This window comes from Fukomys damarensis, unplaced genomic scaffold, assembly GCF_012274545.1.
Source record: "Fukomys damarensis isolate Sample0158 unplaced genomic scaffold, DMR_v1.0_HiC HiC_scaffold_17, whole genome shotgun sequence".
Classification (NCBI taxonomy): domain Eukaryota; kingdom Metazoa; phylum Chordata; class Mammalia; order Rodentia; family Bathyergidae; genus Fukomys; species Fukomys damarensis.
This window is the reverse complement of record NW_022900929.1, coordinates 43,274,472-43,302,467: the sequence shown is the minus strand read 5'-3', so window position 1 is coordinate 43,302,467 and position 27,996 is coordinate 43,274,472. Positions and strand designations below refer to the sequence as shown.

The following is a 27,996-nucleotide window of genomic DNA, read 5'->3' as shown; positions in this document are numbered from 1 at the left end:
TGTGTGTGTGTGTGTGTGTGTGTGTGTGTGTGTGTGTGTATCTATGTGCTGGGGATTGAACCCAGATGCTCACGCGTACTAAGCAGATGCTCTATCACTGAGCTATATCCCTGGCCAATACTGGATATTCTTGAGTCTCTTCCAATTACATGCCTTTCTCCTCTCAAGAACCCCTAAGCCTTATCCGGTTGCTCCTAGGTTACTTTTCCCCCTTTGGTTCAGGCATGGCCTTGCTGATGGGTTACCTTGCCTTGAACTCACTACATAGCCCAGGCTGGCCTCAAACTCTAGATGATCCTCTGGCCTCAGCCACTTAGTCATTTCTCTTATCCCACTATTTAGCCGCCACTGAGTATACTGGTGCACACCTGTGATCCCAGCATTTTGGACACCAAGGCAGGATTGCTGTGAGGTTGAGGCAAATGTAAGGTACCCAGTGAATTCAAGGCTAGCCTGAAGTACGTACAGAGACCCTGTCTCAAAAACCAAACGAAAAAACAAACAAAAAATCTCAAGTATTCAGCTGCCTCTCCTTCCCCAAAGCTCTCTCCCCAGTTCTGGAGTCACTTTCCCTCAGTGGATATCATATATACAAAAGCAGTTTATAAACTGTCAAGCACTGTGTAAAAGCACTACCAGAATTGTAATCTTTCTCTCTCCTAAATGGTCTGTTTTTCGTGATATTTCATATCCCTTTCTCCCCCTGTACAGTTCTGCTCCCATCACCTAGCAGGTTTGATTTGGTGCAGGGTGGGAACCAAAGCTGTGTGTTGCATGGTGCACAGTGTCAAAATGCAGGCAGGCATCTCAGCCCGAGGCTTTGGCAGAGTTCCCAGGCACAGCCATCGGCCCAGCCCAGGACAGTAGGCGTGGATAAGGTGGGAGAGGGCATAAGTGCGGTGGCTGTAGCCCCCCATCACCAGCAGCTCTCCCTGCAGCACAGCACCTGCAGCACCCACATGGGCAGATGGCAGAGGCACCAAGTGAGTCCACCTATCAGTCCTTGGTTCATAGACCTCAAAGCTAAGCAAGTCTCCAGTCTCACCTAGCCCACCTGCTACATACAGCCGCCCACCGAGAGCAGCCATGACATGGCCAGCCCGAGGTATTCCCATTGGGCTCAAAAGTGTTCCTGGCTTCTCAAGTTTGGGGTCATAATGCAGCAGCGAGGCCATGTATTGGTCAGCTCCACTATAGCCACCACACAGGTACAATCGGCCTTCCAACAGGGCAGCTGCGTGGGCAAAGCATGGGGTCGGAAGTGCAGGAGCGGGCCTAAGACAGAACAAGACAAAGATCAGGCAACTGCATCTTCAGCTCTCTCTCTGTTCCAAGTGTAGTTTCTCCCTGTATGCAATCATTCCCACTTACCTCCAGACATTGAGCTCAGGGTTGTAGGTCTCCACAGAGTTAAGGGCAACACCGTTGCATCGTCCACCCAGGGCATAAAGTAGTCCGTCCAATGCCACCAGGGGGAACAAGCTCCGAGCCTGGCACAAAGGTGCTATCTCTTCCCAGTCCTCTTGACTGGGGTCCCACCTGGAACACAGTGAGGTGAGAGATGGGAACAGTGACCCTGGAATCCTGTGGTTGGCTTGGTTAGCAATTTCTCCAACCTGCCCACCTTAGGGCCTGCCATACCCTGCCCACCCTGAGAAGCTCATACCTGAGAGTTGAAGCCAGAGTGCTGGAGTGGCTGTAGAAATCCTGTCCCCCACACACATAGAGCTCATTTCCTGTCAGGCTCACAGCCCCATGCCGGAAGCGTCCTGGGGCAGGCAGAGCAGGCAGCTGGCCCCACTCCACAGTTCGCACCAGCCCCGTGCCGCAGTGGAAGGCCCGGGCCCACCACACTTTTTGAGAAGGCTGTCTTTGGGCCATGTCAGGTCTGAGCTCATCCCCACCAATCACCACCAGTGCCTGGTCAGGCTTCCTCCACCTCTCTCGACCTGGAATCTCAGCCTCCACCATCAGCTGGTAGAGCAAGTTTGCAGGGAGGGGTGGGGGTAGCCCAGCTGCCCGCACTTTTCTCAGCTCCCTGGTAGACATACGGCCAAAGCGGACACACTGCAGCAGGGCCTTGGCCTCTGACTCCTGTATCTCAGGGTTGGCAGCTAACCAATATCGTGCAGCCACAAAGGCCTCAAACTCCTCCTGAACATGGAGCTCATCGCTATTCAGGAGTTCAGCCAGACAGGCAGCTGGTAAGGAAGAGAAAGCAGGGCACAAAGCCACAGCAGGCAGATGGGTGAGGAGGTAGTGACGAGCTTTACTCCAGAGCCTCTCCAATCCAGGGGCTTCAGCCATGGGGAACAGGGCCAGGCAACGGGCAGGGTTGAGGCCTTGAGCCAAGGCCTTCTGACACAGATCCAGGCAGGAAGAACTTTGGTACTGCAGAGCAGCCTGGGCAGCTCTCAGCAGTCCTGACCACCCTGCTCGTACTACCCCAGAGTAAGCAAAAGAGACGAGGAGTTGCAGGTCTTGGGAAGACATGGTGTGCAGAGATATCTCTGTGCCTTGGGATTCCCTCATTCCACTCAGGAGCATGGCCCCAAAGAACTCACTGCCACAGGCCAGGGCTGCTCTGTGCACTGCAGGAGAGAAGAAGCAGAGGAAGACCCATGGTGTGGCAAGACTGCTAGGCAATCCCAACTTTGTGGCCAAGGGGCAGAGTCAAACCACAGCACATATTGGAAAATCATGGGGTACTTATACAATGCAACTTTCAGGGGACTACCCCTAAGGGTTCAGTAGGTCTGGACAGAGGCCCTAGGATTTTTTTTTGTGTGTGTGTGGTACCAGGGATTGAACTCAGGTCCTTGCGCTTGCAAGGCAGGCCACTGAACCACTGAGCTAAATCCCCGGCCCAGTCCTAGGAATTTATATGCTAACATTTTGAAGCACCCCAAATGAATCTCATGTTATTGGTCTGAATATGCTTTAGGGTTTTTTTTAGTTCAGGTCAGTTAGAAAAAGACGTTTTTGTTTTTTTTTTTTTTTTTTTTGAGACAAGATCTCACTATGTAATCCAGGCTGACCTCAAACTCCCTGAAATCCTCCTGCCTCTGCCTCCTGAGGGCTGGGATTACAGGTGTGTGCCACTATGCCCAACAGAAAAAGAGCCTTAAAGGGTCAAACTGAGAAGATACTAGAGATAGCATTTATAAAAAGGAAGCATAAAATAAACTAGAAAGACCAATACATACCTTGTGTAAGTCTCTATATGTTGTACATAAAATAGTGTTTCCTTTATAATTGTGAAAGCTATTGCCATCAGCCATTCTGGTTTGCATTTGTTTGTTTTTCTTTGAGACAGGGTCTTGCAATGTACTCCAATCTGGCCTTGAACTCACTGTGTAGCCCAGACTGGCCTCGAACTCACAGCAATCCTCCTGCCTTAGCCTCCTCCAGCCATTCAGTTAGCATTTTGCTGGAAAAGGAGTACCACTCAAGAATGTCTATACTTTTACTGGATATGGTGGTGCACATATGTAATCCTAGCTATTTAGGAGACTGAGAAGGATTGCAAGTTAGAGGCCAGCCTAGGCAACTTAATAAAAACCTGCCTCAAAAAATAAATAAGTAAATAAAAAGGGCTGGAGATATAGCTCAGTGCTCCCTAGGTTCAGTCCCCAAAACAACCCACCCCAAATAAGTACATAAGCGAATGAATGAATGAGTAAATAGAGCTGTGGATATGGCTCAGTGGTAGGTAGAGCGCTTACCCAGCATATTGAAGGCCTCAAGTTCAATCCCCCAACCATGCAGAAAAAAAGGAAAGAAATAAACATTGAAAGCATGACTGAAACCCAACCTCATCTAATTGCCGTGACCTCTTGCCCAAGTTTTTCCAGGTGTCTCAGATTTTCTCCGTACTGTCCTCTCCCCACCTTGGTATAGTTCATGAAACTATGAAATTTAAAACTTCAGTTTTCAAAATCATATAGCTAAATTATTATTTTTAAGGTAAGAAAACTGAGTCCCAGAGAAAGGATGTGGTTTGTCTTCTATTTCCATGCAGTAGCCATTGAGGCAGTTCATAACTCTCCACTGCCATTAATATCAAGCTGCAACAAACATGCTTTTGTACCAATAATTTGGTTACCTGCAGGGCCTTCATGACAATGAAACTATTCTAATAACAAACACTGCTAAACAGCCAGAGCTTATACACTGCCTAAAGTAACTCAATTTGAAGTACTCAGCATAATCTATAGAGAGCTCTGGCCAAACCATTTAATCTAATCTCACTGACCCAAAGTCAAGTTTATGGGACATTGAGAGGGTGAAGGAACTAATTACACAAAATCATAAAAGAAAAAATAAAAATCCAGGAAATGAAGTATTTTATAGAGCAGCCAATCTTCAATAAGTCAAGTCATAAAAAGTGGAGGGAACACTGAACAAGACTAAATAAACAAGAGGCATACAGGTGATTATACCATAATCCTTGATTAGTTTCTGGGTTGAACAAACTAGCTCTAAAAGATATTTGGGGGGGGGGATTTAGCTCAGTAGTTCCACCGCCTGCCTTGCAAGCACAAGAGCCAGAGTTTGATTTCCAGTACCAAAAATAAATAAATAAATAAATAAATAAATAAAAGATTTTTTTGAATATGGGCAAATATAAAAGTAGACTAGGTGATATTTATTAAAGAATTATTGTTAATTTTGTTGGACATGATAAAGGTATTGTGGATATACAAAAAAATTTGTTTTGCAATGTGAGGGATCAAACTTGCAATCTAGCACACGCTAGGTGCATGCACACACACACACACACACACACACACACACACACACCTACTGACCCATATCCTCAACCCAAAGGTCCTTTGTTCAGGCTGGCCTTAAACACACTATGTAGCCAAGGATGGGGTCAAACTTGCAATCCTCCTGTGTCAGCCTCCTGAAGGCTGGTATTACATACATGGGCCACCATGTTCTACTGTCTTTTTTCTTTTTTTCTTAAAGACACTTATTTGAGAGTCAGGGATTTAGCTCAGTGGTGCCACACCTGCCTTGAAAATGCAACAACCTAAGTTGGATCTCCAGTACTCACTCAAAAAAAGACACCTATCTGAGCATTTATGAAGGAAATGCCATAAATTTAAACTTTAGCAAAAAACAAAGAGATAGGGCCAGGGACTTAGCTCAATGGTGCCACTGCCTGCCTCACAAGCACAGGATCCCGAGTTCGATCCCCAGTACTAATAATAATAATAATAATAATAATGATGATGATGATGATGATGATGATGATAATAATGATAATAAAACAAAAAAGAGATAAAATAAGTATAGAAAATTGTTAGTGGTTTAGTCTAGGCGATGAGTGAGTATCAATCTTACTAGTCTCTTCACTTTACTTCATAGCATTATTTACTATATTTCATAATACAAAAAGGTAAATGTTTCTATAAGTCCAGTCAGGTAGGTTACGGGGCCCAAACTCTTAAGTGAGGTTTATGAACTCATGCTGCTTTGACCACCTGTGGCATGTGTGCCTCTCTCCATGAGTGACTCAGGTTCATTTGGGTTCCATTGGCTTTTTAAGCAGTAGGTAGTGGGCTGGGGCTTCCCAAGTAACAAATATCTGTGATAGCTTTTATTATATATTGCCTGGGAAAATAATCTACATTCCCAGAAATGTGCTAAGTCACCTCAGCTTCCATATCAATCAACTTACAGCTCAGAGCCAACTGCGAAAGTGCGCACGGCCACTTGTGTTCACTTGTTATTCATCACTGTTCCCTGATTTTAAATTATATGAATATTTAAGTTCCAAACCTCAGTGAGAATTTTATTATTATGGAATATGTTAACTCTCCCTCAACCTAGTGCTAATCAGAAATGATAACAAAGGGGTGGGGATTTAGCTCAGTGATTCCAGCACCTGCTTCGCAAGCACAAAGACCCAAGTTTGATCCCAGGTACCAAAAAAAAAAAAAAAAAAAAAATGGTAATAAAGACTTCTGGGCCTGTTTTTTCCTCCTGGGAGTTGCAGACACTGATAGGTCCCAGTCATTCCTCTAATGACCAGAAACTATGTGACTCTGGACATGTCTTTGAGATTGTAAAGCATAAAAGCTGAACCAGGTAGTCACTATACTAATCCCTTGTAACTTTAAATTTTTATGTGCCATATTTGGGCTCCATTTTCTAGGTCCTTGGAATAATTGTATAGGAGGCACTGGATGGCATAGTGAAAGCAAACAGGACTAGTGCTTGTTTGTATCCTGGCTCTTACCCAATAACACCTCTGAGTTTAATGTTTATTGTCTGAATCTAGAGACAGCAATATCTACCTAACTAGTTTTCAGTAAGAATTAAGAGAGGCACATATAAAAATTAGAGGTTCCATTTGACCCAGCTATCCCTCTGCTGGGTATCTTTCCAAAGGAATTAAAAGAATCATACCTCAGTGATATAGGCATACCTGTTAATAGCAGCACAGGTTGTAAGAGCTAAAACCTGGAAACAGCCCATTTGCCCATCAGTTGGAGACTGGATAAAGAAGATGTGCTTTTTCTTTCTTTTTTTTTTTTTTACTATGAAAAATTATATTCCAACAAATTAGCAAATTTTGACAAAATGAACAGATTCCAAGACTCATACAAATTACTAAGCTAACCTAAGAAGACACAAAATTGCTGAGCAATCCATTAAAAAGCAATGAAAGTGAGTCAGTAATAAAGGACTTACCAACTAAAAAAGTCCAGGATCTGATAGATTCATTGCTGAATTCTACAAAACTTTTGAGGATGTTATCACCCATACTCCTAACGCTCTTTGAAATTAAAAAGAACAGTGTTTCCAAATTCATGTGTGGAATCCAGAATTACTCTGATTCCAAAACCATCCCATTCTCTGCTAGAAAATTACTATTGTTTTATTTTATTAATACATGCTGCAGTACATAATCAATACATTTATTATCAGGAGTTGGTACATGTACATAATACATATTAATTCTTTTTTTTCAGCTTTAATTGAGTTTATTGGTACATTTTAGGGATACAGTACAGTTACATTCATTGTTGGGATCTTGTACCTCTACATGACAAGTCTTAAGGGAAAAGAAAAAAATGTGAGAGAATGAAAAGATGAAAATAAAGTGTTTGTAAATGGGGAGGGGAGGAGGGGGTGAAGGGAGGGCAGAGGTAAGGGGAAAAGATGTGCTTTTTCTATAAAATGGAGTATTACTCAGCCATAAAGAATGAGAAATTAGAGACATTTATAGCTAAATGGATGCACATTGAGGCCATACTCTTAAGTGAAATAAACAGAACACACTTGAGTAAATACAGAATAGTTTCTCTGGTGTGATAAACTAAATGTGTAAATAAGGTTCAAATGGTGTAATTGATAATGTGAAATAGGAAGAAAAGATCTAAAGGTGAAGGGGAAGTGGGAAGGGTAAGGGAAAGGAAATAAGGAAAAAGAAAAAATATGAAAAAGGAAAAATGGAAACAAAGTCTTTGCAAATAGGGAAGGGTGGAGCAGGTGAAGGGAGGGCAGGGGAATGGGGAAAAAGTAAGATCCAAGATACATCATGTAAAGGTACAAGATCCCAGTGATGAGTGTAACTGTATTGTTTACCTTAAATGTACCAATAAACTTAAAAAATAAAATAAAATTGTACATGGGAATGCCAATAAGTTAAAAAAATTTTCTGGTTCCTCAGACAACACAATAGAATCTGAATAAAAATCAACTTATTCAACTGCAGTTTCCCTGGTGATGCCGTTAACTTCCAAGAGCCATGGCTTGGGAGCATTAAGATTCTGGAAAAACAGTACCAGATCTTGCTTGTTAGCTCCAGACCTCTAAGTCTACTATAATGTCCAGTACACAGATATGAAAGGCACTAAGACTTTTTCACCCCATTTCTCTGCCTTCTTGTATACTAGAGGATGCCAAGGGCTTTTGGTTAATCTGTTTGAGTCAATCACTTTCTGCTTATTCTAGTGCCATTAACTGTGCCCTTAGCTCCAGCCAGCTGGCTGGAAATCCCTTGACACTACGCCAGATAAAGAGAACATAGGATCAGTTTTAAATCTCTCTGCGCCTAGGAAAAAAAACAACTCAACTGCGCATGTGCAGCTCTCGGTCAGCAGCAGCTCCGGTGGCAATTAGCAGGTGAACGCCTGCCTTTTCCACACACTGTTTGGGTAGCATGTGCACTTGCACCCGTGCAATACCCCATAGACTTACCCTGGAGCCGGTAGCCATCTGCCTCCAGCTCGAGATCACACCCGACGCCCTCTCGGTAGAGGCACTCGATGCTGCGGAGGTTCTCCCTCAGCTCCTCCGCCTGGCTGGGCAGCTTTTCATCTTCCGTGGTCTTTCCAGAGCCCTGGCATCTCCGCTGGGCTGCGACCTTCACTCGGGGTGCTCCCAGGACTTCTGCCGCAGCCAACACATCCCCCAGGGAGGCCGGGCCCAGAAGCCCCTCATAGGCAAAGGTCAGCACGGCCTCCCAGCCCCCAGGGGCCACATCCAGGCTGAGGCCAGGCCGTGAGTCCCCGCCACCCTGCAGCCTGCCTCGGAAGAGGCTGCTGACCGCAGCCAAGATGACCCGGTGCACCCCATAAACCCGCCCCCCGACTGACACCTGTTCATCCAGCAGTAGCCTCTGCTCCCACAGCCGCTGTGCTTCAGCAAAGAACTGGCTTGGGTGCTCCTTGCTATACAGCCCCTCGGGGTCCACAGTGGAGTCTGCATCCTCCTCCTTTTCCTCTAAGGAGGAAACTGGAGGGGGAGGGTTTCCTGGGACCAGGGGTCTGGGGCCAGGCTCTTCCAGAGGAAAGGAAAGGAAACCAGACTCCTCTGGGGAGGAAGGCCAGGAGGGGGTTCTTCCGGCAGGCACAGGGAGTCCCAGGCCGTCCTGCTGAACGGGAAAGGAGACACACTCCAGGTCAGAGCAATGACGTGCAGCCTCAGAGACGCTCATGGCCCAGGTTCGCCGGATTGCTGCAAGAGAGCAAGCAAGAGAAGCGTCTTAGCTGGGCCCAGGAAGGCCAGAGGAAACGATGTCTTCAGATCTTGGAACTGCCAATCCCTCCCTCTGTTCCAGCCTCCTACCCCCACCTCAAAGTCGCGCCTCAAGACTGGAGCAGTGGGCCATACAGTGCCAGCTATGGGGTTCACTGGACCCAGCAAAGTACGCAAGAGGTGTGTGTAGAAATCCAGTGCCCTGGGGCCAGATCCCTCCCATCTTGTCCCCATCCTTTTAGACCCCCTCACGAAACAGCAGCGTCCTACTGGCCCTCTCACTTGAATGCTCGCTCTGCTTGGGGCTGTGCTGTGCAGACCAAACTTAGCCGTTTCCCATCGGTTACCCCACCTGGCTAATTATAGCTGAGGCTGGAGGACTAAACACTGGGCTTCCAGTGCCCAAATTCTGACACCTAATCCCTTGGGACACGTCCTGGGATGACTCCCGCTCCTTCCATCTGGGGAGCTGAATGAGGGGAATTCAGAGTAGAGGGAGCCAAGCCAGAAGGACTGTTTATTACAGTGTGCTGGGGGTAGGAGGCGGGGGCTGGAGAGTCTGGACCACTCAGAGGTAGATGAGAAGTGTCAATCGTGTTTTGAGTCAGTCCTGGGCTTTGAAAGATTACTTTTCTGAGCATGATAAAGCTGGGACCTTGCAGCAAACACTGATGTGAAGTGCAAAGAGCCCAGCCCTATCCACAACAAACTGAAAAGAAGGGTTAGTGAAGGGGCAGGGGGCAGGGTTACAGACCTAGGGGCCTTACCTTGCCAGGGCTTCCTCTGCCTCAAGGGACACAGACTCCAACCCTGTGTTTTCAGAAGAATCTGGGGGAATTTAGAGGACCTGCCAGTGGAGTCTACGCTAGACCAGAATCCCGCACTCAATGGGCCAAGCGCACACAATACCCTCACATTTGAGGCAGAACCCCAACAGCCATCCCCAGTGCCCAGGGTGTTATCTCTTTTCTCATCTGAGACCTAATTCCTGGCTAAAGCCCCTAAAATAGGGTAATCAAACTCAAGGCAGCTCTGAGTGTCACCCAGGGGAAAGGATTTAGGGAGGATGGCAGCAACATGCCTCCCCTCCCCTCCCTGGAGGTAAGATAGGTCAAAGGCTGCTAGGGCACAGACTCCCTGGCCTATAAAAGGCTGCTTCAGGCTGGATAGGCTATCAAAATAAGCAGACTTAATGGAGGAGAAGCATGCTTGTCCCTTACAATTCAGGTAAATGAGCTTTTATGGGTGTGAGTTGGGAGGTGATCTAACCAGCACAGCAATTCCTGTGGCTTCAGGAGTTGTCTCTGTTTCTCCACTTACAACCTGGGTGCCCTGGCCAACTTGGGCAGCATTCCCTGGGTGAATCTACACCAGGGCTACACTCCTCAAAATGGTTTGATTGAGAGAGGCAGACCATGGAGTGATAATAACCAGCTTTTACAGCCTTTCCCCCAGGTCAGATGTTTCAGACTACATGCATGGCTCTCCTGCAGTGAGACAATGGAGCCAGTATCTTGAGCCCACACCAGAAAGTACAGGAACTACAAGTCAGAGACATACCACTGCCCAACCTCTGCTGCCACCCACCTATAAGGACAAGGACATTGGACCTTGCTACAAGTTCTATGCCAACTCCATGGACCCAGGACAGCTCCATTGTAGCCAACCATCTCTGGAGGGTCTACATGGATCCACCATGGTGAGAGCCATTCTAACTCCCAAAGGTAAGATACTGTGTCTGCTGTCTATGCCACTGAAATCCTACGACTGCCCTCCCCTAGTAAGACCTCCAGGTCAGGATCCATCCTCTTGACTGCAGATATGCTGACTAGGGAGGGCTCTTGGCGTTTCTGCCAAGTCTGTGCTACCTCAGCCAGGGGACAGCTTGACTTCCACCTGTGCAGAGGACTGTGCCAAGCCATACACCTGAGAAGACGATCCAGAGAATTCCTGGGCCGGGACAGGCAAGGCCCCAGTGTGCTTTGGCCAGGTCATAGGAGTCACCGCAACAGTCTAGAGCTCAGGGTTCCCAAAGTTTGGGGAATCTCTGAGTGAGAATTTTGTTCCAGCAACCTTGGAGGGTCTCTGAGGAAGGTAGGAGGCAGCGGGGGCTGTGGCTGTGTGTGCTGGAGACCCCTCCTCCCTCATGACTCTGCTCCACAGATCTGCTGTATGGTGAAAATCTGGAGCATCCTCCTTTACCTGCAGCTGCCTTGGGTTAGTGCTCAGGTGGATACAGGTATGAGTTCAGAGCTCTCCTCGGCAGGAGCAAGGGATTCAGGGGACAGGGCCTGAATAAATTCCCATGCCCACTCCAGGGCTCACGTGGCTCATTACCTGCACACAGCCTCAGTCACCACTAGCACACCCTTGTGCACCTCAGACATCAGCCGGCGGGTCTGCTGTAACCATGTTACTTCTCGGACTGCCCAGTCCTGTCAGGATTTGTGAGCTCACAGACTAGCTCATCCTTCCTCTCCTCTCAAGTGACCAATACTTTCTGAACTCATGCTGCCTGGGTCCAGAGCTTGGCCGTTTCATGGGGATCATCGTTGCCTTTGCCAATATCACAGCTGTGGCCATGTACACCGTGGGCTTTGCAGAGACTGTCTTGGATAGGCTCTGGGTAGGTAATGCGTATTCTTTCTCTTTTTGCGCTCTTCACTCGTTTGCTGAGCTTGGAAGGTCTAACCTGCATTGTGGCTCCTCCAGCTTGGGCAAAACATTTCAAGTCACATGGAGGCATTGAATCAGTCAACAAGGATTTTGTAATGTCTGTGCTTTGCCCTTCTAGGAACATGGGGTGCAGCTGCGGAACACAGATTCAAACGATGAGATATGGGTGGTGGGCATGGTGATAGTGATTATCTTTGTGGTGTGGCACTGGCCAGCATACAGTGGGACTCTAAGCCAGGTGCCAGAAAACTAAGCCAAAAGGATGGTGGTGAGCACTGGACCAAATAGCAATGGAGGGAGATGTGAGACTGGAGTTGCTGCTGCCTAAAAAGGCCCGGCTAAATATGGGAAGAGCTGATGTAGCAGATTTCCATGGAAAGCAACTTGAAGTTGGATGGTTTTGCTGGGTGGGACTCCCCACCCCAGGTCAAGAAGAGGCCTTATTCTGAGGACCTGATGGGATGAGTGCACCAGACAAAGCTAGCAGGGGAAGACACCAGATGAGAAATGACATGTACTGCTCTCAGATCGCTACGATTTTAAGACCAACCCTCTAACATGAGCAGGGAGGCTTTGCAGCTGGAGGGAAGACGGAAAAGAATGCCCATTTGGCCAGAACTCCTTTATGAGAACAGGTTGGTGGGAAAGGGAAGGAGAGAAGAGCATTCAGATGAGACAAAGAGAATTGGGACATGGAATACTTACCCCTTCCCTCTCACGCATTTTTCCCACCTCTTTTTGTTACCCATGGTATTTCAGTATTTCAGACCTAAATTATTGTCTTCTTGATTCTCATCTTTTGCCAACTACCTGCTGGGCGCACTCATCCCTACAAATCCTCGTCAACAAGCAACAGGCTTCTTTGGTACCAAGGAACTGGGCTGGAAATGTATTAAAGGAATAATGTCTCAGAATATCACTCACACCCTTTGCAGGAGGGGCCTCATTAGCCCAGGAAATGTGTCAGAAAAAAAGAATCCTTGACTTCCAGTTCTGCTTCTCACCTGCAAGTTGCCCATCACACCAGTCAGAGCACTCTAAGTCTCTGAGTTTTCTAGTTTCCCTCTTCTTTCCAGTCTAACCGAAGTCACTAAACTGGGTAGGGGGTAATATGGATCCTGGCTGAGTGAAGACAGGAAGTTCTTTCACACAGGAAGTGTTTTCTTCACAAACATGGTCCCACAGTGACATGGTTGGTTTGCTTTCCGTATTATTCTCCTCAGCCACTCAAGTCCTGGCTGGAGCCAGTATTTCTAGAGACTTCAAGGTGAGAAGGCTGTCCGCCATGGGGCATGCACTTTGCTGTCCAATAGTCCAATGTTTGTTCCCAGAACTCTGCTACTAGAACTAGAAGCCTGTGCAGGGTTATGTGTTCACCTTCCTCATGGCTGTGGGTTTCATCCTTATTGGTAAGTACACCTTACCTCTCTTTCCGGCTAGGCACTGTTAATCAATTTTCCTATTATGCCTCCCACAGCCCTAACTCTGCCTCCTAGGGCCTAATGCTAAAACCTCATTTCTTTCTCTAGTCCTCAAACTAGATGAAACTGTCTCATACTTGGTAGTAGATGAAAAAGTCTAACGTCGTGGTGGGTGGTGGTACGTATACGTGAGGTGGAATGAAGAGCACTGAGTAAAGAATAGAGAGGACAGGGAAAGGGAAGCCGGATGACATACTTGACTCGCTAGACCCGGATCCCACGACATGAGTTTGGAGACTAACCTTCTCAGTCTTATTTCTTCCAAAGCTGAGCTGAATACCATTGCCCTCATCATCTCCAACTTTTTCTTCTGTTCCTACACCCTCATCAACTTCAGCTATTTCCATGCCTCCCATAGCCACTTGCCTGGTTAGTATGGACAGGTCCAGGGTCCAGGGATGGAAAGACTTGGGGAGTAGGAAGAGAACCTTGGGGAATAATAGCTGGCACTGTGGCTGGGACAGGAATGGGCTGCACTTGCACTCTCCTGCAGGCCGGCACAATTCCTTCCACTGGTGTAGACCCTGGCTCTCCTTCCTGGGCTCTCTGCCCTGCCTGCTCATCGTATCCCTCCTCCTTTGGTGGGCAGCTGTCACTGCGATGTTGCTCATCCTTTTGCTGTTGCTATGTTCCTCAAGAAACCAGGTGAGTGAGCGGGCAAGTGGTAGGGGAATGAGGAAGAGAAATATGACAGGCGCTGACTCCTACAACAATCCCAGAACCGACAACAGCAAGTATCTGTCGCCTCACCCTTCTGTCTGTGCAGATGTGAACTAGGGCTCTTCAGTCCAGGTGGGCACACATCTATGGCTCTGTTCAACTGCATAAGTCTGACCAATGTGCAGGACCACTTTAAGAACTTCAGGTAAATGAATCTCTGGACCAACAGTTGAAATATGTTGGCTGGTGGGCTGGATCTTGCTTACAACTGAGTTTTGTTCAGATTGTAAAGTATTTACAATTTTTACAATAAATTACAATTGATGATTCAGGCATCTGATAATCCTGGGCCTCTATCCCTCATGACACACTTAGGTGGAGCTGTGTAGTTCTTTCCTGAGAGATAAGGCAGGTACTTTCCAGTTTGCCACAGCTCCCACTTGACCCATTTTATTCCTTGATGTTATGTGACTGCTTCTTGCAGGCTTTTAAGTTTTGAATCTCTGCTCTAGACAGAAATAAACCAACTTCCTAACGTCTGTGCAGTGAGAGAAAGAGAACAGAATTCCAGAAGAGAAAAGGGGAGACCAAGGGTGAGTTTCCTGAGAACACGGCTCCACGAGAAGACAACAACCCCGGAGTGAGTTTCCAGTGTCCCTCATCATGCTGAGATGGAGAAGCATCTCTAACAATCTTGGTTTCACCCTAAAATCATCGCCAAAATCCCAATAGGTAGGAAAGAGCTAATCATTATTCTGAGCATTATACCTTCCTTTCTATAGCCCACAGGGCATGATACTGACTACACTAGCCAGTATCTAGCTCCAGTGAATTTTGTGGGGGCTGACACCAGGAAAATGACTCGTGGGAATGTGTTCTCAGTTGGAAACACTAAAGAAATGAAAAGGGTGGAGAGAACAGGTCAGTGAGTGAGCTCAGAGAATTTGAAGAGTGACAGGACAGGAGAAGGTTTTAAAGAAATAGTCTGTATCTTACATTTCTGTTTTATTCTCTTAGGAACTCCAAGCCATTCAGGAGTCTGAGAATCATGTCAGGTGGCTGAATGTCCAGAAGTCTCATTCCTCCTAGAGTCATAGCTTCACCAGGCTTTGTTCTGGGGCCCAGAAGATTATGCAGGTCAGCCTGCCAAATGGAATCACTTCTTATCCTTCCCTGCCCAACATACTATATCCCCTTCTTTTCTCACTGCATTTCCATTCAGGTCTTGGGCTGAGTGAAGTCCACTTTGCTGGTCTTGGGATATAAGCAACATTGGTAGAAAGAGATTATATTTGCCATAGAAGACTACGTAGGTATTATATAGTAAATTTGGGATGGGGAAGGGGAAGATGCGCATAGACGGTCAGGAACTGGAAATGGGGATGAAAAATCCCAATCTGCTGCCCAGCAGTGCCTACGTCCTCAGGAAGGAAATACCCTTCTTCAGCTCTTCCTCCTATCTTTTTTTTTAACCTTCCTCCTCCTCCCATAAAGCAATGCCTTTGCCTACAACTATGATGTCTACCTCTTAAGGCTGCCAGGAGAGTTAAGTGTGGCTACCCACTATTCTCAAGGTGAGTCAGAAGAGGTGAGCCTAGGAGAGGGTGTAGGAGGTATAGAAATTGGCCATCAAAGTCTGGGAGGCAAGGGCTGGGGATTGAGCTGAGTGGTACTGCCACCTGCCATGCAAGCACAAGGTCCTACGTTCAATTTCCGGTACCAAAAAAAAAGGTCTGGGAGGCAAGCGAACCATTTACAGTTAAAAAGATCTGAGACTGAATAGAACTGGGAACCAGATATAAGAAAAATGAATTTTGTTTTGAAGATTCTACCTAGATGTTTAGTTTTCCTGAAACTTTAGGGGATAGAGAAGGGTTTAAAGATATCTTTTAAGTTCACAGGGGAGAAATGTGAATCAGGAGCTACAAATAGTAGGATGCACTAATGTGGTCAAGAAGGAGTATGGTCTAATTCTACAGCAGGGTTTGTGGGAATACCCAATTCTAATAGTATTGTACCTCTTGCTAGCTTACATTTGGCGCGTCCTCACTGAATGAGTGGGTCCAAGGAAAGGTAAAAAAAGATAATTTTTTTGTTATAACCCCATCTTTTCCAGTAAATACATGGCATTTGGATGCCAAAGTAATGAACACTCACTCAGCAGGGAGAGGATACAGATTCTCCTTTACAGGAAATAAAGCTGGAGAGTGAAGAGAAGCAGCAGGCCCACAGGAAAGTAAATAGAAAAGGGAATGCAGTTAGTCAGCGGAAGACACACCATAGGACATTTCTCTGGAATAGCAAACAATTCTGTCAGGGGAGAAGGTAAGAGTTCGAGCAGTTGATAAGCTGGATAAGCAATCTGGATCAGGCTTCTCCTTTCTTTGAGCAGCATCCCTATACCAGCAGCCTCAAATACATTCCAGTGCAAGCAGGACAGGTACTAGCTCAGTAACAGTGAAGGCAAGACTCTAAAACGTCGTCAAGAAGTTCCATTTCTCGGGCTGGGTATGTAGCTCAGTGGCACTATGCCTGCCTGGCAAGTAAATGGTCCTGAGTTAGATCCCCGGTACCAAAAAGAAAAAAAAAGGTCCATTTCTCTCCAAGTTCAGGAAGAGGAAATTAGTGAATATATATATATATGAAAACAAACCCTGCATTTACAAAACACCCGATGCTCCCTCTCACTTCAGAAGTCTTCATGTTTTTCTATCTCAGCCCCATGACAATGTGGGAAGGAAAGCTGCCAATTTCTTTTTTTCTTTTGAGACAGGATCTCACTCTGTAATCCAAGCTGGCTTTGAACTCACATTGTAGCTCAAGCTGGCCCTGAACCCACAGGGATCCTCCTGTCTCAGTCTCCCAGGTGTGAAGATTACACTTGAGAGACTGCATGCTGCATCTCTTTTCTTATCTTCACAGGGCTAACTATACTGATCCCCTATGTACTAACGTGAAGAAAAAAATGGACTCAATGTCCTTTAAGACTTTTTGTGAACAGCTCCCCAAAGGAAAAATGTGGCTGGAGGCGAAAATGCAGTGAATGGAACACAGAACCCCAAAGTTATGGCCAGGAGCCTACAATGCAAAAAAAAAAAAGACAATAATGGGAAAGAAGTGTATTAAGACACTTGCTGCCGAGAGAAGTATAAAAATAAGCCAGTAAACAGGCAAAATTTCTAGTTCCTGGGTTGGGAATGTAGAAGCCCTGGGTTTGACCTCTAGCATCAGTGAACCTGACATGCCCCACTGCCTTCATTTGTGGAAATCAAAAGGATGCCTTTACCCTATCCTGCCTGTCAGAGCCGAAGGAGAAGAGATTAAGCCAGGAAGAGGACCCTACAGTTTAGGGTTCAAGGAGTTTTGATTTATTTCCTTTTTCTTTCTTTCCTTTCTTGTGGTGCTTTGGCAAGAAACCAAGGTCTCACGTGTCAAGCAACTAACTGCTTTACCAGTGAGCTACATACTGGCCTGATTTCAGTTTCTTAGCTTCACAAACTTAAGAGGTTATCCTTAAGAATTCTCAGGCAAGAACTCAAGGCTTCCCAAGGAAAGAACTCCCCTACTAAGCAATGTGAATTGGGCCACAGTACTGAAGATCCTTTTTCTAAAATCCATCCACCTCATAGTGTTAATAAAACAATACCTGAGGATGTATAGTAATATAGCTGCTGCCCATTTACAAAGTTAATACCTAAGCCTAGAAAGCACTTATTCTCCAACATATTCAAAGAGAAGATTTAACCTTTAATTGTGTCCTACTCCATCTTCTATCCTAGTTTCTAATTTTAAACTTTCATTTCTCAGTGCATTTTTAACCAATCTGTGTCTATCCCTCATAAATAAAAAAGTATACACATCCACTTTCTATTTAGTAGAACATGAGAGATTAACACTTTCCCCAAACTCACATGATCCCTTCTTTTTATCTTTTGGTTCAAATCTTACTTTATAGTCCTCTGATCCTATCTTTGGTTTACTTTCCTATTGACTTATTCATTCACAAACTGAATGCCCAGTAGATGTCACTCTCTTAAGTACTGGTTGATACAGTAATGCATGAAATAAGATAAAAATGTCCCAATCCCCATGGTGTTTACAGTGTAATATAAATAAAACAAGTAGGAAGAAAAGTAAAACAGGAAGAGGGTTTAGAAGTGCTAGAGAAGTGAGAGTCTAAGCAGGGTTGGTGGGAAGTTTTCACTAAAAAAGCTGAGACTTAAAAGAATATGATGGACTGACCTTTACCCAGGGAAGAGCACAAGGGAAGGAGCAGAAATAAAGGCCTTGAGGGTCAGCGCATCTGCAGTCCGTAAGTCCCTCCCACTTCCCCTTGCCGGTTAGGGAAGGGGTTGCAAAGTAGGTGGTGGGCGGGATGGGGGAGGAGTGCGTGTGAAGACTCCTGTCCTTCCAGCTGCTCCCCATCACTCGCATGACCATGTGAGCTCTGGTTCCAGGAAGATGAGCAGTGGCACAAGACTGCCAAAGGAGCAAGGACCCTGCTGTGAACTGCGCGTTCAATCTAGGCTGCACACTCCTTATGCGAATCTGAGGCAGAACTGAGCTGGTGATGAGTGCTGGGAAGCACCTGCAAATGCAGATTAACATTAGCACGGAGGTCTGACTGCACAGAGACCTAAAGAAATCAACTGTTTACAGACCTGTACGAGAACCCTACCAGCGAGTGCTGAGTGACAGTTAAGCTGCATCTGGTGGCAGGCTTTAAACCAGACACTAGTCTGCTTGTGGCCCACCCACTACTTTATTTAGCACTTTTGTCACTTCTTTCCGGTACTGTGCATTTGTCTCCGTCAGTTCTGGTAAGTCCATGAGCTAACACTAGCCAAACAAGTAAAAACAAACTTCACTGGAGTTTCTTTCAGAAAAGGGAAAGACCCTGAAACCATATCCCCTTCCCCTGTTCTGTGAAAAAATTGTCTTCCATGCAACTGGTCACTGGCACCAAAAAGGCTGGGGACCATTCCCCTAAGGAACAACCAAAAGGCCTATGTTGCTGAGGAGAAAGAAAAAGGAGTAGCAGGAGACAAGGCCAACATGGAAATGGTAAAAGGCAAGGCAGGACATGCATTTTTCTTGTTGCTTTGTTTTTGAGACAGTCCCACTATACAGTTCAGGCTGCCTCACTACACTGCCCAGGCCGGCCTCAAACTTGCGATCCTCCTGCCTCAGCCTCCAAGTGCTGGGATTACAGGTGTGCACCACCATGCCTTTTTCTTTTTTTTCTCTTGGTTTATTGTTTTGTTTTTTTTTTCCCCCTGCATGGTCTTTCAGGCCTTTATTTATTTATTTTTCAGTACTGGGGGTTGAACTCAAGACCTTGCACTTGAGAGGGAGACACAGAGCCATTGACCTAAATCCACAGCCCCTTTCAGGCCTTTAAAGGACTGTTTTTTCCTGATGTAGGAAGCAAATCAGGATGTTAAATTTAAAATGCCTATTGCTGGGTGTGGTGGCGCACACCTGTAATCCCAGCACTCAGGAGGCTGAGGCAGGAGGATCACTGTGAGTTCGAGGCCAGCCTGGGCTATAAAGTGAGTTTCAGGTCAGAGTCAACTACATAGAGAGACCCTGTCTCAAAAAACCCAAAAAATTCAAATTAAAATAAAATAAATAAATAAAATGCCTACTAAATACCCAAGTGGAGATGGTTACAGGCAGCTAGATATTCAGGACAGAAGTCCAATTGGAATTATAAAACTGGGAGTCACCCATATCAAAAGTAATTTGGGGCCAGGGATTTAGTTCAGTGGTTCTGCTGCCTGCCTCACAAGCGCAAGGTCCCAAGTTCAATTCCCAGTAGCATAAATAATAATAATAATTTGGTGGGGGAACTACTGGAGATGAAACCCAGGAGTATTCTACCACTGAGCTACATCCTTAGCCTATTAATTTCTGTGGTACTAGACAATGAATCTAGGGCTTTCACAGTTACACCCCGAGCCCATTCAGACCGAATCATGCTAAATCACTAAGCTCCCCAGGTTAGGGCCCAAGGCACAATCCTCCTGCTTCAGCCTCCTATGGTCAGCTTTATTTTTAATAAGTTGCCTGGGCTGGCCTCAAATTTATGATCCTTCTAACTTAGCCTCTTACGTAGTTTAACCATAAGATTGGATGAAATCACTTTAAGTGATTGTATAAATAAGAGCAGTCCGAGGACTGAACTCTGGAAAGTTAACAGCTTATAGAGATAAAGAGAAACCAGCACAAAACAGAACAGTGAAGTAGGAAGCAGCAGAAAATATATTCTAAAGCCAGAGAAGGAAAATACTTCCAAATACTGACAGACTGTAAGATAAAGCAGACTATGCCACTGGACTTACCTATAACCAAGTCATTAGTAACCATGGTAGGAACAATTCCAGTGGAGTAGGTTTAATAAGAAATTATTGGAGAGAACTCTTAAGTTTTGCTATAAAGTAGAGTACAAAATGAGAAGCAGTTGAAAGGGGAAATGAGGCCAGGAGGTGTCATTTGTAAAATGAGAAAAATAGAATATTTATATGCTGATGTGACGCCTGAAGACAGAAAGGACAATACTGACTCCATGGAAAAGGAGGAAGAAGGCTGGAGAACTGCTGAGCCAGGTCCTTAAAAGCTAGAGGATATGTCTACAGCACAAAACTGTAGACAGGAAGGACACTGTTCACAGCGGGGTTTCTCAGCCTCAACACCAATGACATTTTGTGCATAAATTTTTTGTCGGGGAGAGGTGCAGGGGCTTCCGTGTACTACAGGGTACTTTACAATATCTCTACCCTATTGTGACAACCCAATGTCCTCTGAGGTACAAAATCAGCCCTACTTGAGAGCTACTGGTTTATGGTAACATGAAGGAAGGCCAAGTCTATGAGCACCGATGCTGGAAAGTAGTCGTGTGGTCAAAGTAAAACACAGGCAAGGGAGATAAGGTATATGCAATACGGTGTTTATTACTGGAATTTAGCTAGAGAAGAAAGGAAATGAAGATGGGGAATAAAGTGGGTGCAAAGTACAATAAAAGACTATAGGCCCCACTGAAAGGATGAATTGCTGGACTCAACAATGTAAAGGGAATCATCTGGAAAGACAGGAGACAATGGTAGGAGAGTGGGACATCTGAGAGTGAGATAGGAGGGAAATACAGGCCTAGACTATGACCAAGGCAGTGCGTTGTTGAAGTGGACATTAGAGGAGTGATCTACACAGATACTGAAATCAAGCTTTATGACAAGAGTGGTATAGGTCCAGGATATCTAATGCTTCAAATGGGTATCAGGGATGAGGAAGGATGGTCTGGAAATAGTATAAAAAGAACAAATACACCTGCACCACTTCCAGGCCTAAAGTTACAATGCATGTGGAAATCACCTATATTAGCGAGGTGATAGGAGTCCTCATGAGAAACCAGGTCTCAAAGCAAGAACGGTAAGGAAACATTCAAAGAGGTGTAGGCAAGAGGTGGAGAATATAAGAAGCTTTGCAAATGACTGGCTGTTAGTTCTGGAGTAAGCAGTAAGCTTTCAGGAGTTGGCAAAGGCAGGCAGATGGGAACCAAACACAGGGAGAAGAAATGTATGAATACTAGAGTGTAAGATAAGGTGATGGTGGTTTGGGACTTCTTGTGGTGATATACTGAAGATAAAGGGCAAGATTAATAATTCTGGTGGTCATGATAGGGAGGAGTGTATATATGGGGCCCAATCACATTTGCTGGCGATGATGTGTGGGAATATGTGGCACAAAGTGTATGAAGGGACAGTTTCATCTTTGAGTTTCAAATCAGATTTATCTCCAGGATATTTTGAGGGAAGTCCTGAACACCTACTTCAAAAAATTAAAATGAGTATGAGGCAGTCAGCACAGGGAGTTATTACTGGGCCAGGGATTTAGCTCAGTGGTGCTGCACCTGCCTTGCAAGAGTAAGGTCCTGCATTCCATTCTCAATACCAAAAAAAAGTATTTTATTGCTGATTCATCTTGAAGTTCTACAGGGGACCCCAAACCTTTTGTGGTATCCACAGTCTTCCCAAGGGAAAGGGGAGTTCACAGCATGGCCAGGATTCCCACATCAGGAGAGAGATTAACGCCCAGGGTCCTATGAGCTCCACTCAGGGAACTACCTATTCTGATCTTGTTAACCTTGTTAGTCCCTCCATGTTACTTCTACTTCATCTGTTCGATACCTGTGGAAAAACAGGAAACATGTGGTGGGAAACTATCCCTGAGTATTTTCCTTTCTTCTCTAGTCTCAGGTTCCTGGACTTTTCTTCTGTTGATTTTTTTTTTTTTTCTTCCCATACCTGCTCCTATCTACCCCCTCCAAAGACAGACTCACCTTTGTGTAATCCCAGAATCACTGAGAGGGGTCCTGTGTCCAGCCCGAAACATCTCCCAGCCAGCGTGGGCTATCATGGCTCCATTGTCAATGCAGAATCTACAATGAAAAAGAAAGAGATATGAAACTTGTAACCCAAGAGCAGAAAATAAAAATAATAGTAAAAGAAAAAGGAACTCAAAAAAGGGAAAAGGCTTTTTACCTCTCATCTGTGGCAAAAAGCTGGGCTCCACGTTCCTGGCACATCGTCTGCATCATCTCCTGCAGCCTCACATTACCTACGGAAGGGAGGGGACAGGGTCTGCTCTAACCATCCCTTCCTAGCCCACTACACACTTCCTGTGCACTTAGGACTAGGCACAAGGATTGGGAAGGACAGGCAAGCAATTTCCCCCAAACTTTAGCAATTTAGAACCTCAGAAGGAAGCTGCCCAATGCCAAGACGAGGCAGGAGAAAATGTTCACTGATACATACATCCAACACCTCCCACGATGAGGGCCTCCTGGGAGCCGCAATGGGCCATGGCTCGCTCTGTGATCTCCACCAGCATTGCAAACACAGTTTCCTGTGGAGAACAGATGAGGTGAAAACATCACAGGGGCATCTGAGCTTGGTTCTGCTGTCATATAAAAGCTTCTCCAGCCTCTACTTCCCAGCTTTTCACTCCATTACCTGGAGGGAGAAACACAGATCCTCAGGAGTACACTCGTCTGTGGCTAACATCCGATGGGCTGCATTCTACAATTAAAGAATGAACAGAACCATGCATGGTGGTGTGTGTCTCTGACCCAGCACTCTGGGAGGCTCAGGCAGGAGGACTACAAGTTAAAGCCCGGCCTGGGCAACTTAGCACAACTCTGTCCCAAAATTTTAAAAATTTTAAAAAGGGCTTTGGATGTAGCTCAGTGCAAAGGCCCAAGGTTCAATCCCCCCTCCACCCAACCACAGGCAGATTTTTCTTTTGCTCCGTGCTGTGTGTCTATTACGTAGAACAGTGTCTGGCACACAAAAAGTACTCAGTGAATACTTGCTAAATGGATACATTCAGCATCCAACATAGACCAGTGCTATATGCAGGAAATACATTGGTGAACAAAACAGATATGCGTCACTAAAAGAGCATGAAGAAGGGCCAGAGATTTGGCGCAGTGGCACCACACCTGCCTCACAAGTGCAAGGTCCTGAGTTCGATCCCTGGTACCAAAAAAAAAGTCTGCTAGAAAAGAGCATGAAGATGCCTCTGTCTCCTTACCTCTCTGACACTCACCTCAATGAAAGATAGAATCCCTGAGAATGAGACATCCATCCCCTTTACAGTATATGGCAGCTCAACTAGCTTCTTGCCTCTATGTAGGAAGAGATAAAACCTTTCATCACCCCTACCAAACCCATACACAGGGAAATCTCTAAAACCTCAAAACCAGCTGCCTTCTTCCACTTATGTCTTCTTACCGTTTTGCCATCTGTTCAATGTTGTAACCTGGACTTGGGTCATTGGAAATCTACCAGAAGAGAAAAGAAAAAGTACATAATCAACTGGGCGTGGTGGCACATAGCTGTAATCCCTGCTACTTAGGTGGTTGAGGCAGAAGGACTGCAAATTTGAGGCCAGCCTGGACAACTTAGTAAGACCCTTTTCAAAAGAAAAAAGAAAAAAAGGGCTTGGGATAAAGGTCATGGTACAGCACTCCTGGGTTTAATCTCCAGGGTCACCAAAAACAAAAACAAAACAAATAAAAACAATAACCATACAAATATGAACAAAGTACAGAAATAATATTGTTATACATCTGTATATACACTTGCCATTCTGCAGTGTTTCACCACACCAAGTTGAAGAATAACCATTAATAAAGATTTTTATAGAATTGTACACAATAGACACATATGCAAAATACACATGTATTAACATAAACAATATACACAAAGCTGGGGATTTAGCTCAGTGGTGCCACTGCCTGCCTCTCAAGTGCAAGGACCTGAGTTTGATCCCCGATAAGAAAAAAACAACAAAAAAAATATACCCAAAGTATCTTAATTATCCACCCATGTGGAATAAAAAAAGATAAAAGTAACGCTTATAATTCCATAAGGGAAAAAAAATGCTTATAATTCCAGGTTGAGGCAGGAAGGTCACAAGTTTGAGTCCAGCCCAGGCAACTAAGTGTGAGATCTTCTCAAAATAAAAGGGCTGGGGATGCAGCTCAGTGCCAAGGCCCTGGGTTCAATCCTTGATACAACAGCCACAACAATAAAACAGTAAGTGGAAGACAATGACAATGAAGTCAGACATCCAGAAAGCATAAGAAGCTACTTACTTCCATTTCCAATGTTTCCCAGAAACTCACCCCTATCTTAGTTTCTCTGCAGCCTCAATGGCTTACCTTCAGCACTCGAGCAAAGCGATCCAGACAATTACCCACAGCAATATCAATGGTTTCCCCAAAGATTCGGTACCGATGTTCTGAGTAGGAAATGACCTAAGGGTGATAAGGATGTCCATGAAACCTCAAGGCTGCAAAGAGGAGTATATGACTTTGGGGAAGACAGTTGAAAAGCACTAAGGTGGTCAATAAAACTTCCAATATGAAATGAACATTAAGAAGTCCCTTTCCCTTCCTGGCAGTGTTAGGGATTTCCTTTCTTTCTGATATTGATCTTAATTTGCTACCAAAAGGCTGGTGACAAAGAGGGAAGGAAAAATCTTGCCTTTCTTCCTACTTCTTTTGTCCACCCTTTTCAACCTAATCATCATCCGTGTTTCTTACACTAGAGCAAGCTTCAAAAGGGAAGAAGAAAACTCTACTACTGCTCTTCATCATCAACTCCAATAGCCTCTGACGCTTTTTGCCCATCATCCTTCCAGACTCAACCAGCTACTTGCCCCCTACCAACTGACACACCCACACAGTTTTCACAGGCATGTGTACTTCATCTTTAGTAAGTATTTTAACACAAACTTTTAGGACACCATCCTCTCACAAGCAGAGGATAATGCTGAATAAACTACTGCTAACAGCAACCCCATCAGGTGTTGTTAGAAAACAATACAATACCAACCTTAAGAGGCCATTTAAAGTATCCCAAATCACTTTAGCTTCACCCATAAATTTAAAATATCTCTATCATTTATAAAGAACTTTAAAAAAAAATGAATTCCACTGGGCATGGTGGCATACACTTCTAAGAAATGAAATCCTCAAAAAAATGAAATCTATTTATTTAATGTTTGGTGTTTTGAGATAGGGTCTCATTACATATAATTCAGGCTGGCTCTGAACTCACTATGTAGCCTAGGCTGGCCTTGAACTCACAGTGATCCTCCTGTCTCAGCCTCCCGAGTGCTGGGATTACAAGTATGCACCACCATGCCTGGACTCACTATTCTTGTCTAAAGTGGAAATTCCTACTTTATAATCACACACACAAAGAAGTCAATGAATGTTCTAATGACTGTAAATGTTGTAACATTGTCCAAATCTGCAATTTTATAAACTCTGTTGTGAGTCTCCTACAATAACCTAGGTTCAGGTAAGCCAGCTTTGTTCTTGTAGTTCCCTACAACTCAGGGAAAACAAGGAAGCTGCTAGTTGAGTGTTTCAGAAATTAAGATGGAATGGGTAAAATACTCTGAATACCTGAGTATTTCCTCCGCTGACATATAGCACAGTTGGAGAGTTGGCTCCAGTGATGAGGCGGCCCATTTCAATGTGGCCTATACAATGGTTCACACCTACCAACGGTTTATTCCACAGCTGGGCCACCGTACGGGCTACAATCGCTACGGAAGCCAATGGGGCACCCATGCCAGGACCTACACAAATAGAAATGGGAGTTAGAATTCTAGAGATTAGAAAAAACAGGTGAGGGAAGTAGGAGATCTGAGGGAGCATAGGGCAGGTGGTGGAAGCCAAGGCAAGAAGCAGGCGATTTTAACCTAGTCAGTCTCCAGGTATACTCTTCCCCTGGACCACTCTCCCAACCATACCTTTGGTATAAGCAATGCAATCAATGTCTTGGGAGGATAATTTTGCTTCTGTTAGTGCCTCCTGCAGTAAGTCTAGGATAACAGCTCGGTGATGCCTGGCAGTAGCACCTGGGAGGAATCCTAGGAAATGAAAAATGAACACAGGTCAAAGATTACAAAGTTTTTCCACAGCAAAGGTACAGAGTAATACAAAATAAATAAAAACAGAAGTTTGAGTAATGTAGGAAGAATTCTTTTAGTCTTTCATGTTTTCAGATATTCTTTCCAGCCTCTGTACATGTTACTTAGCTTTTAGAAGTGTCCTTCTGTCCTTCTTCATACTCAATTCCTTACCCTTCTGGACTCAACTGAAATGATATACACCTCTTACTCTTTGGTGACTTTCTTTGTGACCCTATATAGAACCCTACATGTGATTAGACTGTTGTACAGTATTTGACATGTTTGTTTTTTATTTTCTTTTTTTGAGACAGGGTCTCACGACGCAGTTCAAGCTGGTCTTGAACTCCCAGTCATCCTCCTGCCTCAGCTTTTAAAGTGCTGGGGTTACAGATATGTGCCACCACACCTGGCCCACCATATAACAATTATACCAGTATAACTGTAGTTTCTCTCATTTAACCAAAAATACCTAAGAGCATTGCCTACGTTTGTATTTCCAGTGCCCAAGTGCCTAGAAGACCAAATGGCAAATATACATGTATATTTCTAATGAGCAACCTGTCACAGGGAGACTTTTCAGGTTTGTGTAGCTCAGCTGCTCTTTCCTAAGTATACAGTCGTTTGGGGGGAGGATACACAAGATGTAATACCTCTTAAGTAATATTAATTAAAAGTTATGATATATCTGTTCATTTAGTCCTCAAGACCCAGCAGCAATACATTTAGTATTCCCATTTTAAGAGTAAGGACATATCCAAAACATTATGGAATAAAAATATACTAAAGCCAGGCAGTTTTGTCTTGACACCTAAGCTAGGAGTCTTTCTGCTTTCATCTCCTAAAATATTGTGAATTCTATTCTTAGCGAACCACATATTATGCTGTAGTGTAAATATCTGTGTTGTGTCTCACTCCAAGGCAAGCTCGTAAATTTTCAATGTTTACAACATAAAAGGGACTCAGAATCTGAACGAACCCAGAAATTCCAGGTCCAAGTGATCCTTCTAGTCATCAACCTTACAACAGTGACTGTCACATAGCCTCTATCAGACGCAGACCAAAAGATGTAAAGGGAGGAAAACATGCCCCATAACCCACTTCACCAGAATTGAGAAAGACGGGTGCAGGGAAGGGATCCTTGACTTTGTCCCTACACGTTGCTCACCTGTGCCTGGAGGCGTAACGTAGGTTCGCCGCGGGTTCGCCAGCACCTCGCCATCCCGCACCACTCCCACGCCGATCTTGTTGGCGCTGCCTTCAAGACCTAGCACCACCGGCATGGTGTAGTCTGGGAGAAAACGCCGGGAGAGCTCCCAATGACTCGTGGCGCTACAGCGGCCCTAGTCAGCGCGCGCTGGGCCGCAGACTACGGAGCGCAGGCGAAGGGAGTCCGCCTGGCAAACACAAACAAGGGCGCACCGACACAATACCAGAACTCCAGCAGGAGGCGCGCGCGCGCCGACAGCGCAGCTGCCGTCAAGGCCCCTTCAAGGATCTGTCTTCGCATCTGCCAGCGCCGCTGAACCGGCCTCTGCGCCTCACGACCCTAACCGTTTCCCTGCCGGTCCCCTGAGGCCCAGACCAGCCTTCCTACTGTTTTCTTCCCTTCTGTACATGCTCTTTGGTCACGGTGGCAGGATGAGTCACAAAACCGGCACATCCATAAACAGCCAGTAAATGGAGTGCTGGGGCC

The 27,996-nt window shown here is 45.3% G+C and overlaps 3 protein-coding genes across 4 annotated transcripts in view; all 3 read right to left on the bottom strand.

Moving 5' to 3' along the window:
- Positions 1-1,067, bottom strand: part of Tep1 (telomerase associated protein 1) — a 47,461-nt gene extending 46,394 nt beyond the window's left edge. Inside the window, exon 1 of the mRNA XM_033765048.1 lies at positions 1,046-1,067. The gene's annotated coding sequence lies outside the window, so the exon portion shown is untranslated. The remainder of the gene's footprint in view (positions 1-1,045) is intronic.
- Positions 5-22,236, bottom strand: Klhl33 (kelch like family member 33). Of its 2 annotated transcripts, XM_010607404.2 has the most exons (5): positions 22,153-22,236; positions 8,218-8,976; positions 1,667-2,591; positions 1,372-1,539; positions 5-1,275 (listed from the first exon to the last, which is right to left on the bottom strand). In XM_010607404.2, the coding sequence occupies exons 2-5, from the start codon at positions 8,954-8,956 to the stop codon at positions 723-725; spliced, it is 2,385 nt and encodes a 794-aa protein (XP_010605706.1). In that variant the 5' UTR covers positions 8,957-8,976; positions 22,153-22,236; the 3' UTR covers positions 5-722. The 2 variants fall into 2 exon arrangements, with proteins under 2 accessions (XP_010605706.1, XP_010605707.1); XM_010607405.1 differs by lacking the exons at positions 8,218-8,976; positions 22,153-22,236 and adding an exon at positions 6,440-6,458.
- On the bottom strand, positions 20,296-27,991 carry Osgep (O-sialoglycoprotein endopeptidase). The gene is made up of 11 exons (XM_010607402.3): positions 27,469-27,991; positions 26,142-26,261; positions 25,792-25,967; positions 24,538-24,633; positions 23,606-23,655; positions 23,421-23,499; positions 22,826-22,891; positions 22,628-22,718; positions 22,355-22,430; positions 22,153-22,251; positions 20,296-22,000 (listed from the first exon to the last, which is right to left on the bottom strand). Exons 1-11 carry the CDS (start codon positions 27,581-27,583, stop codon positions 21,961-21,963), a joined length of 1,008 nt encoding a protein of 335 aa, XP_010605704.1. The 5' UTR covers positions 27,584-27,991; the 3' UTR covers positions 20,296-21,960.
- Positions 27,992-27,996: the final 5 nt, after the last annotated feature.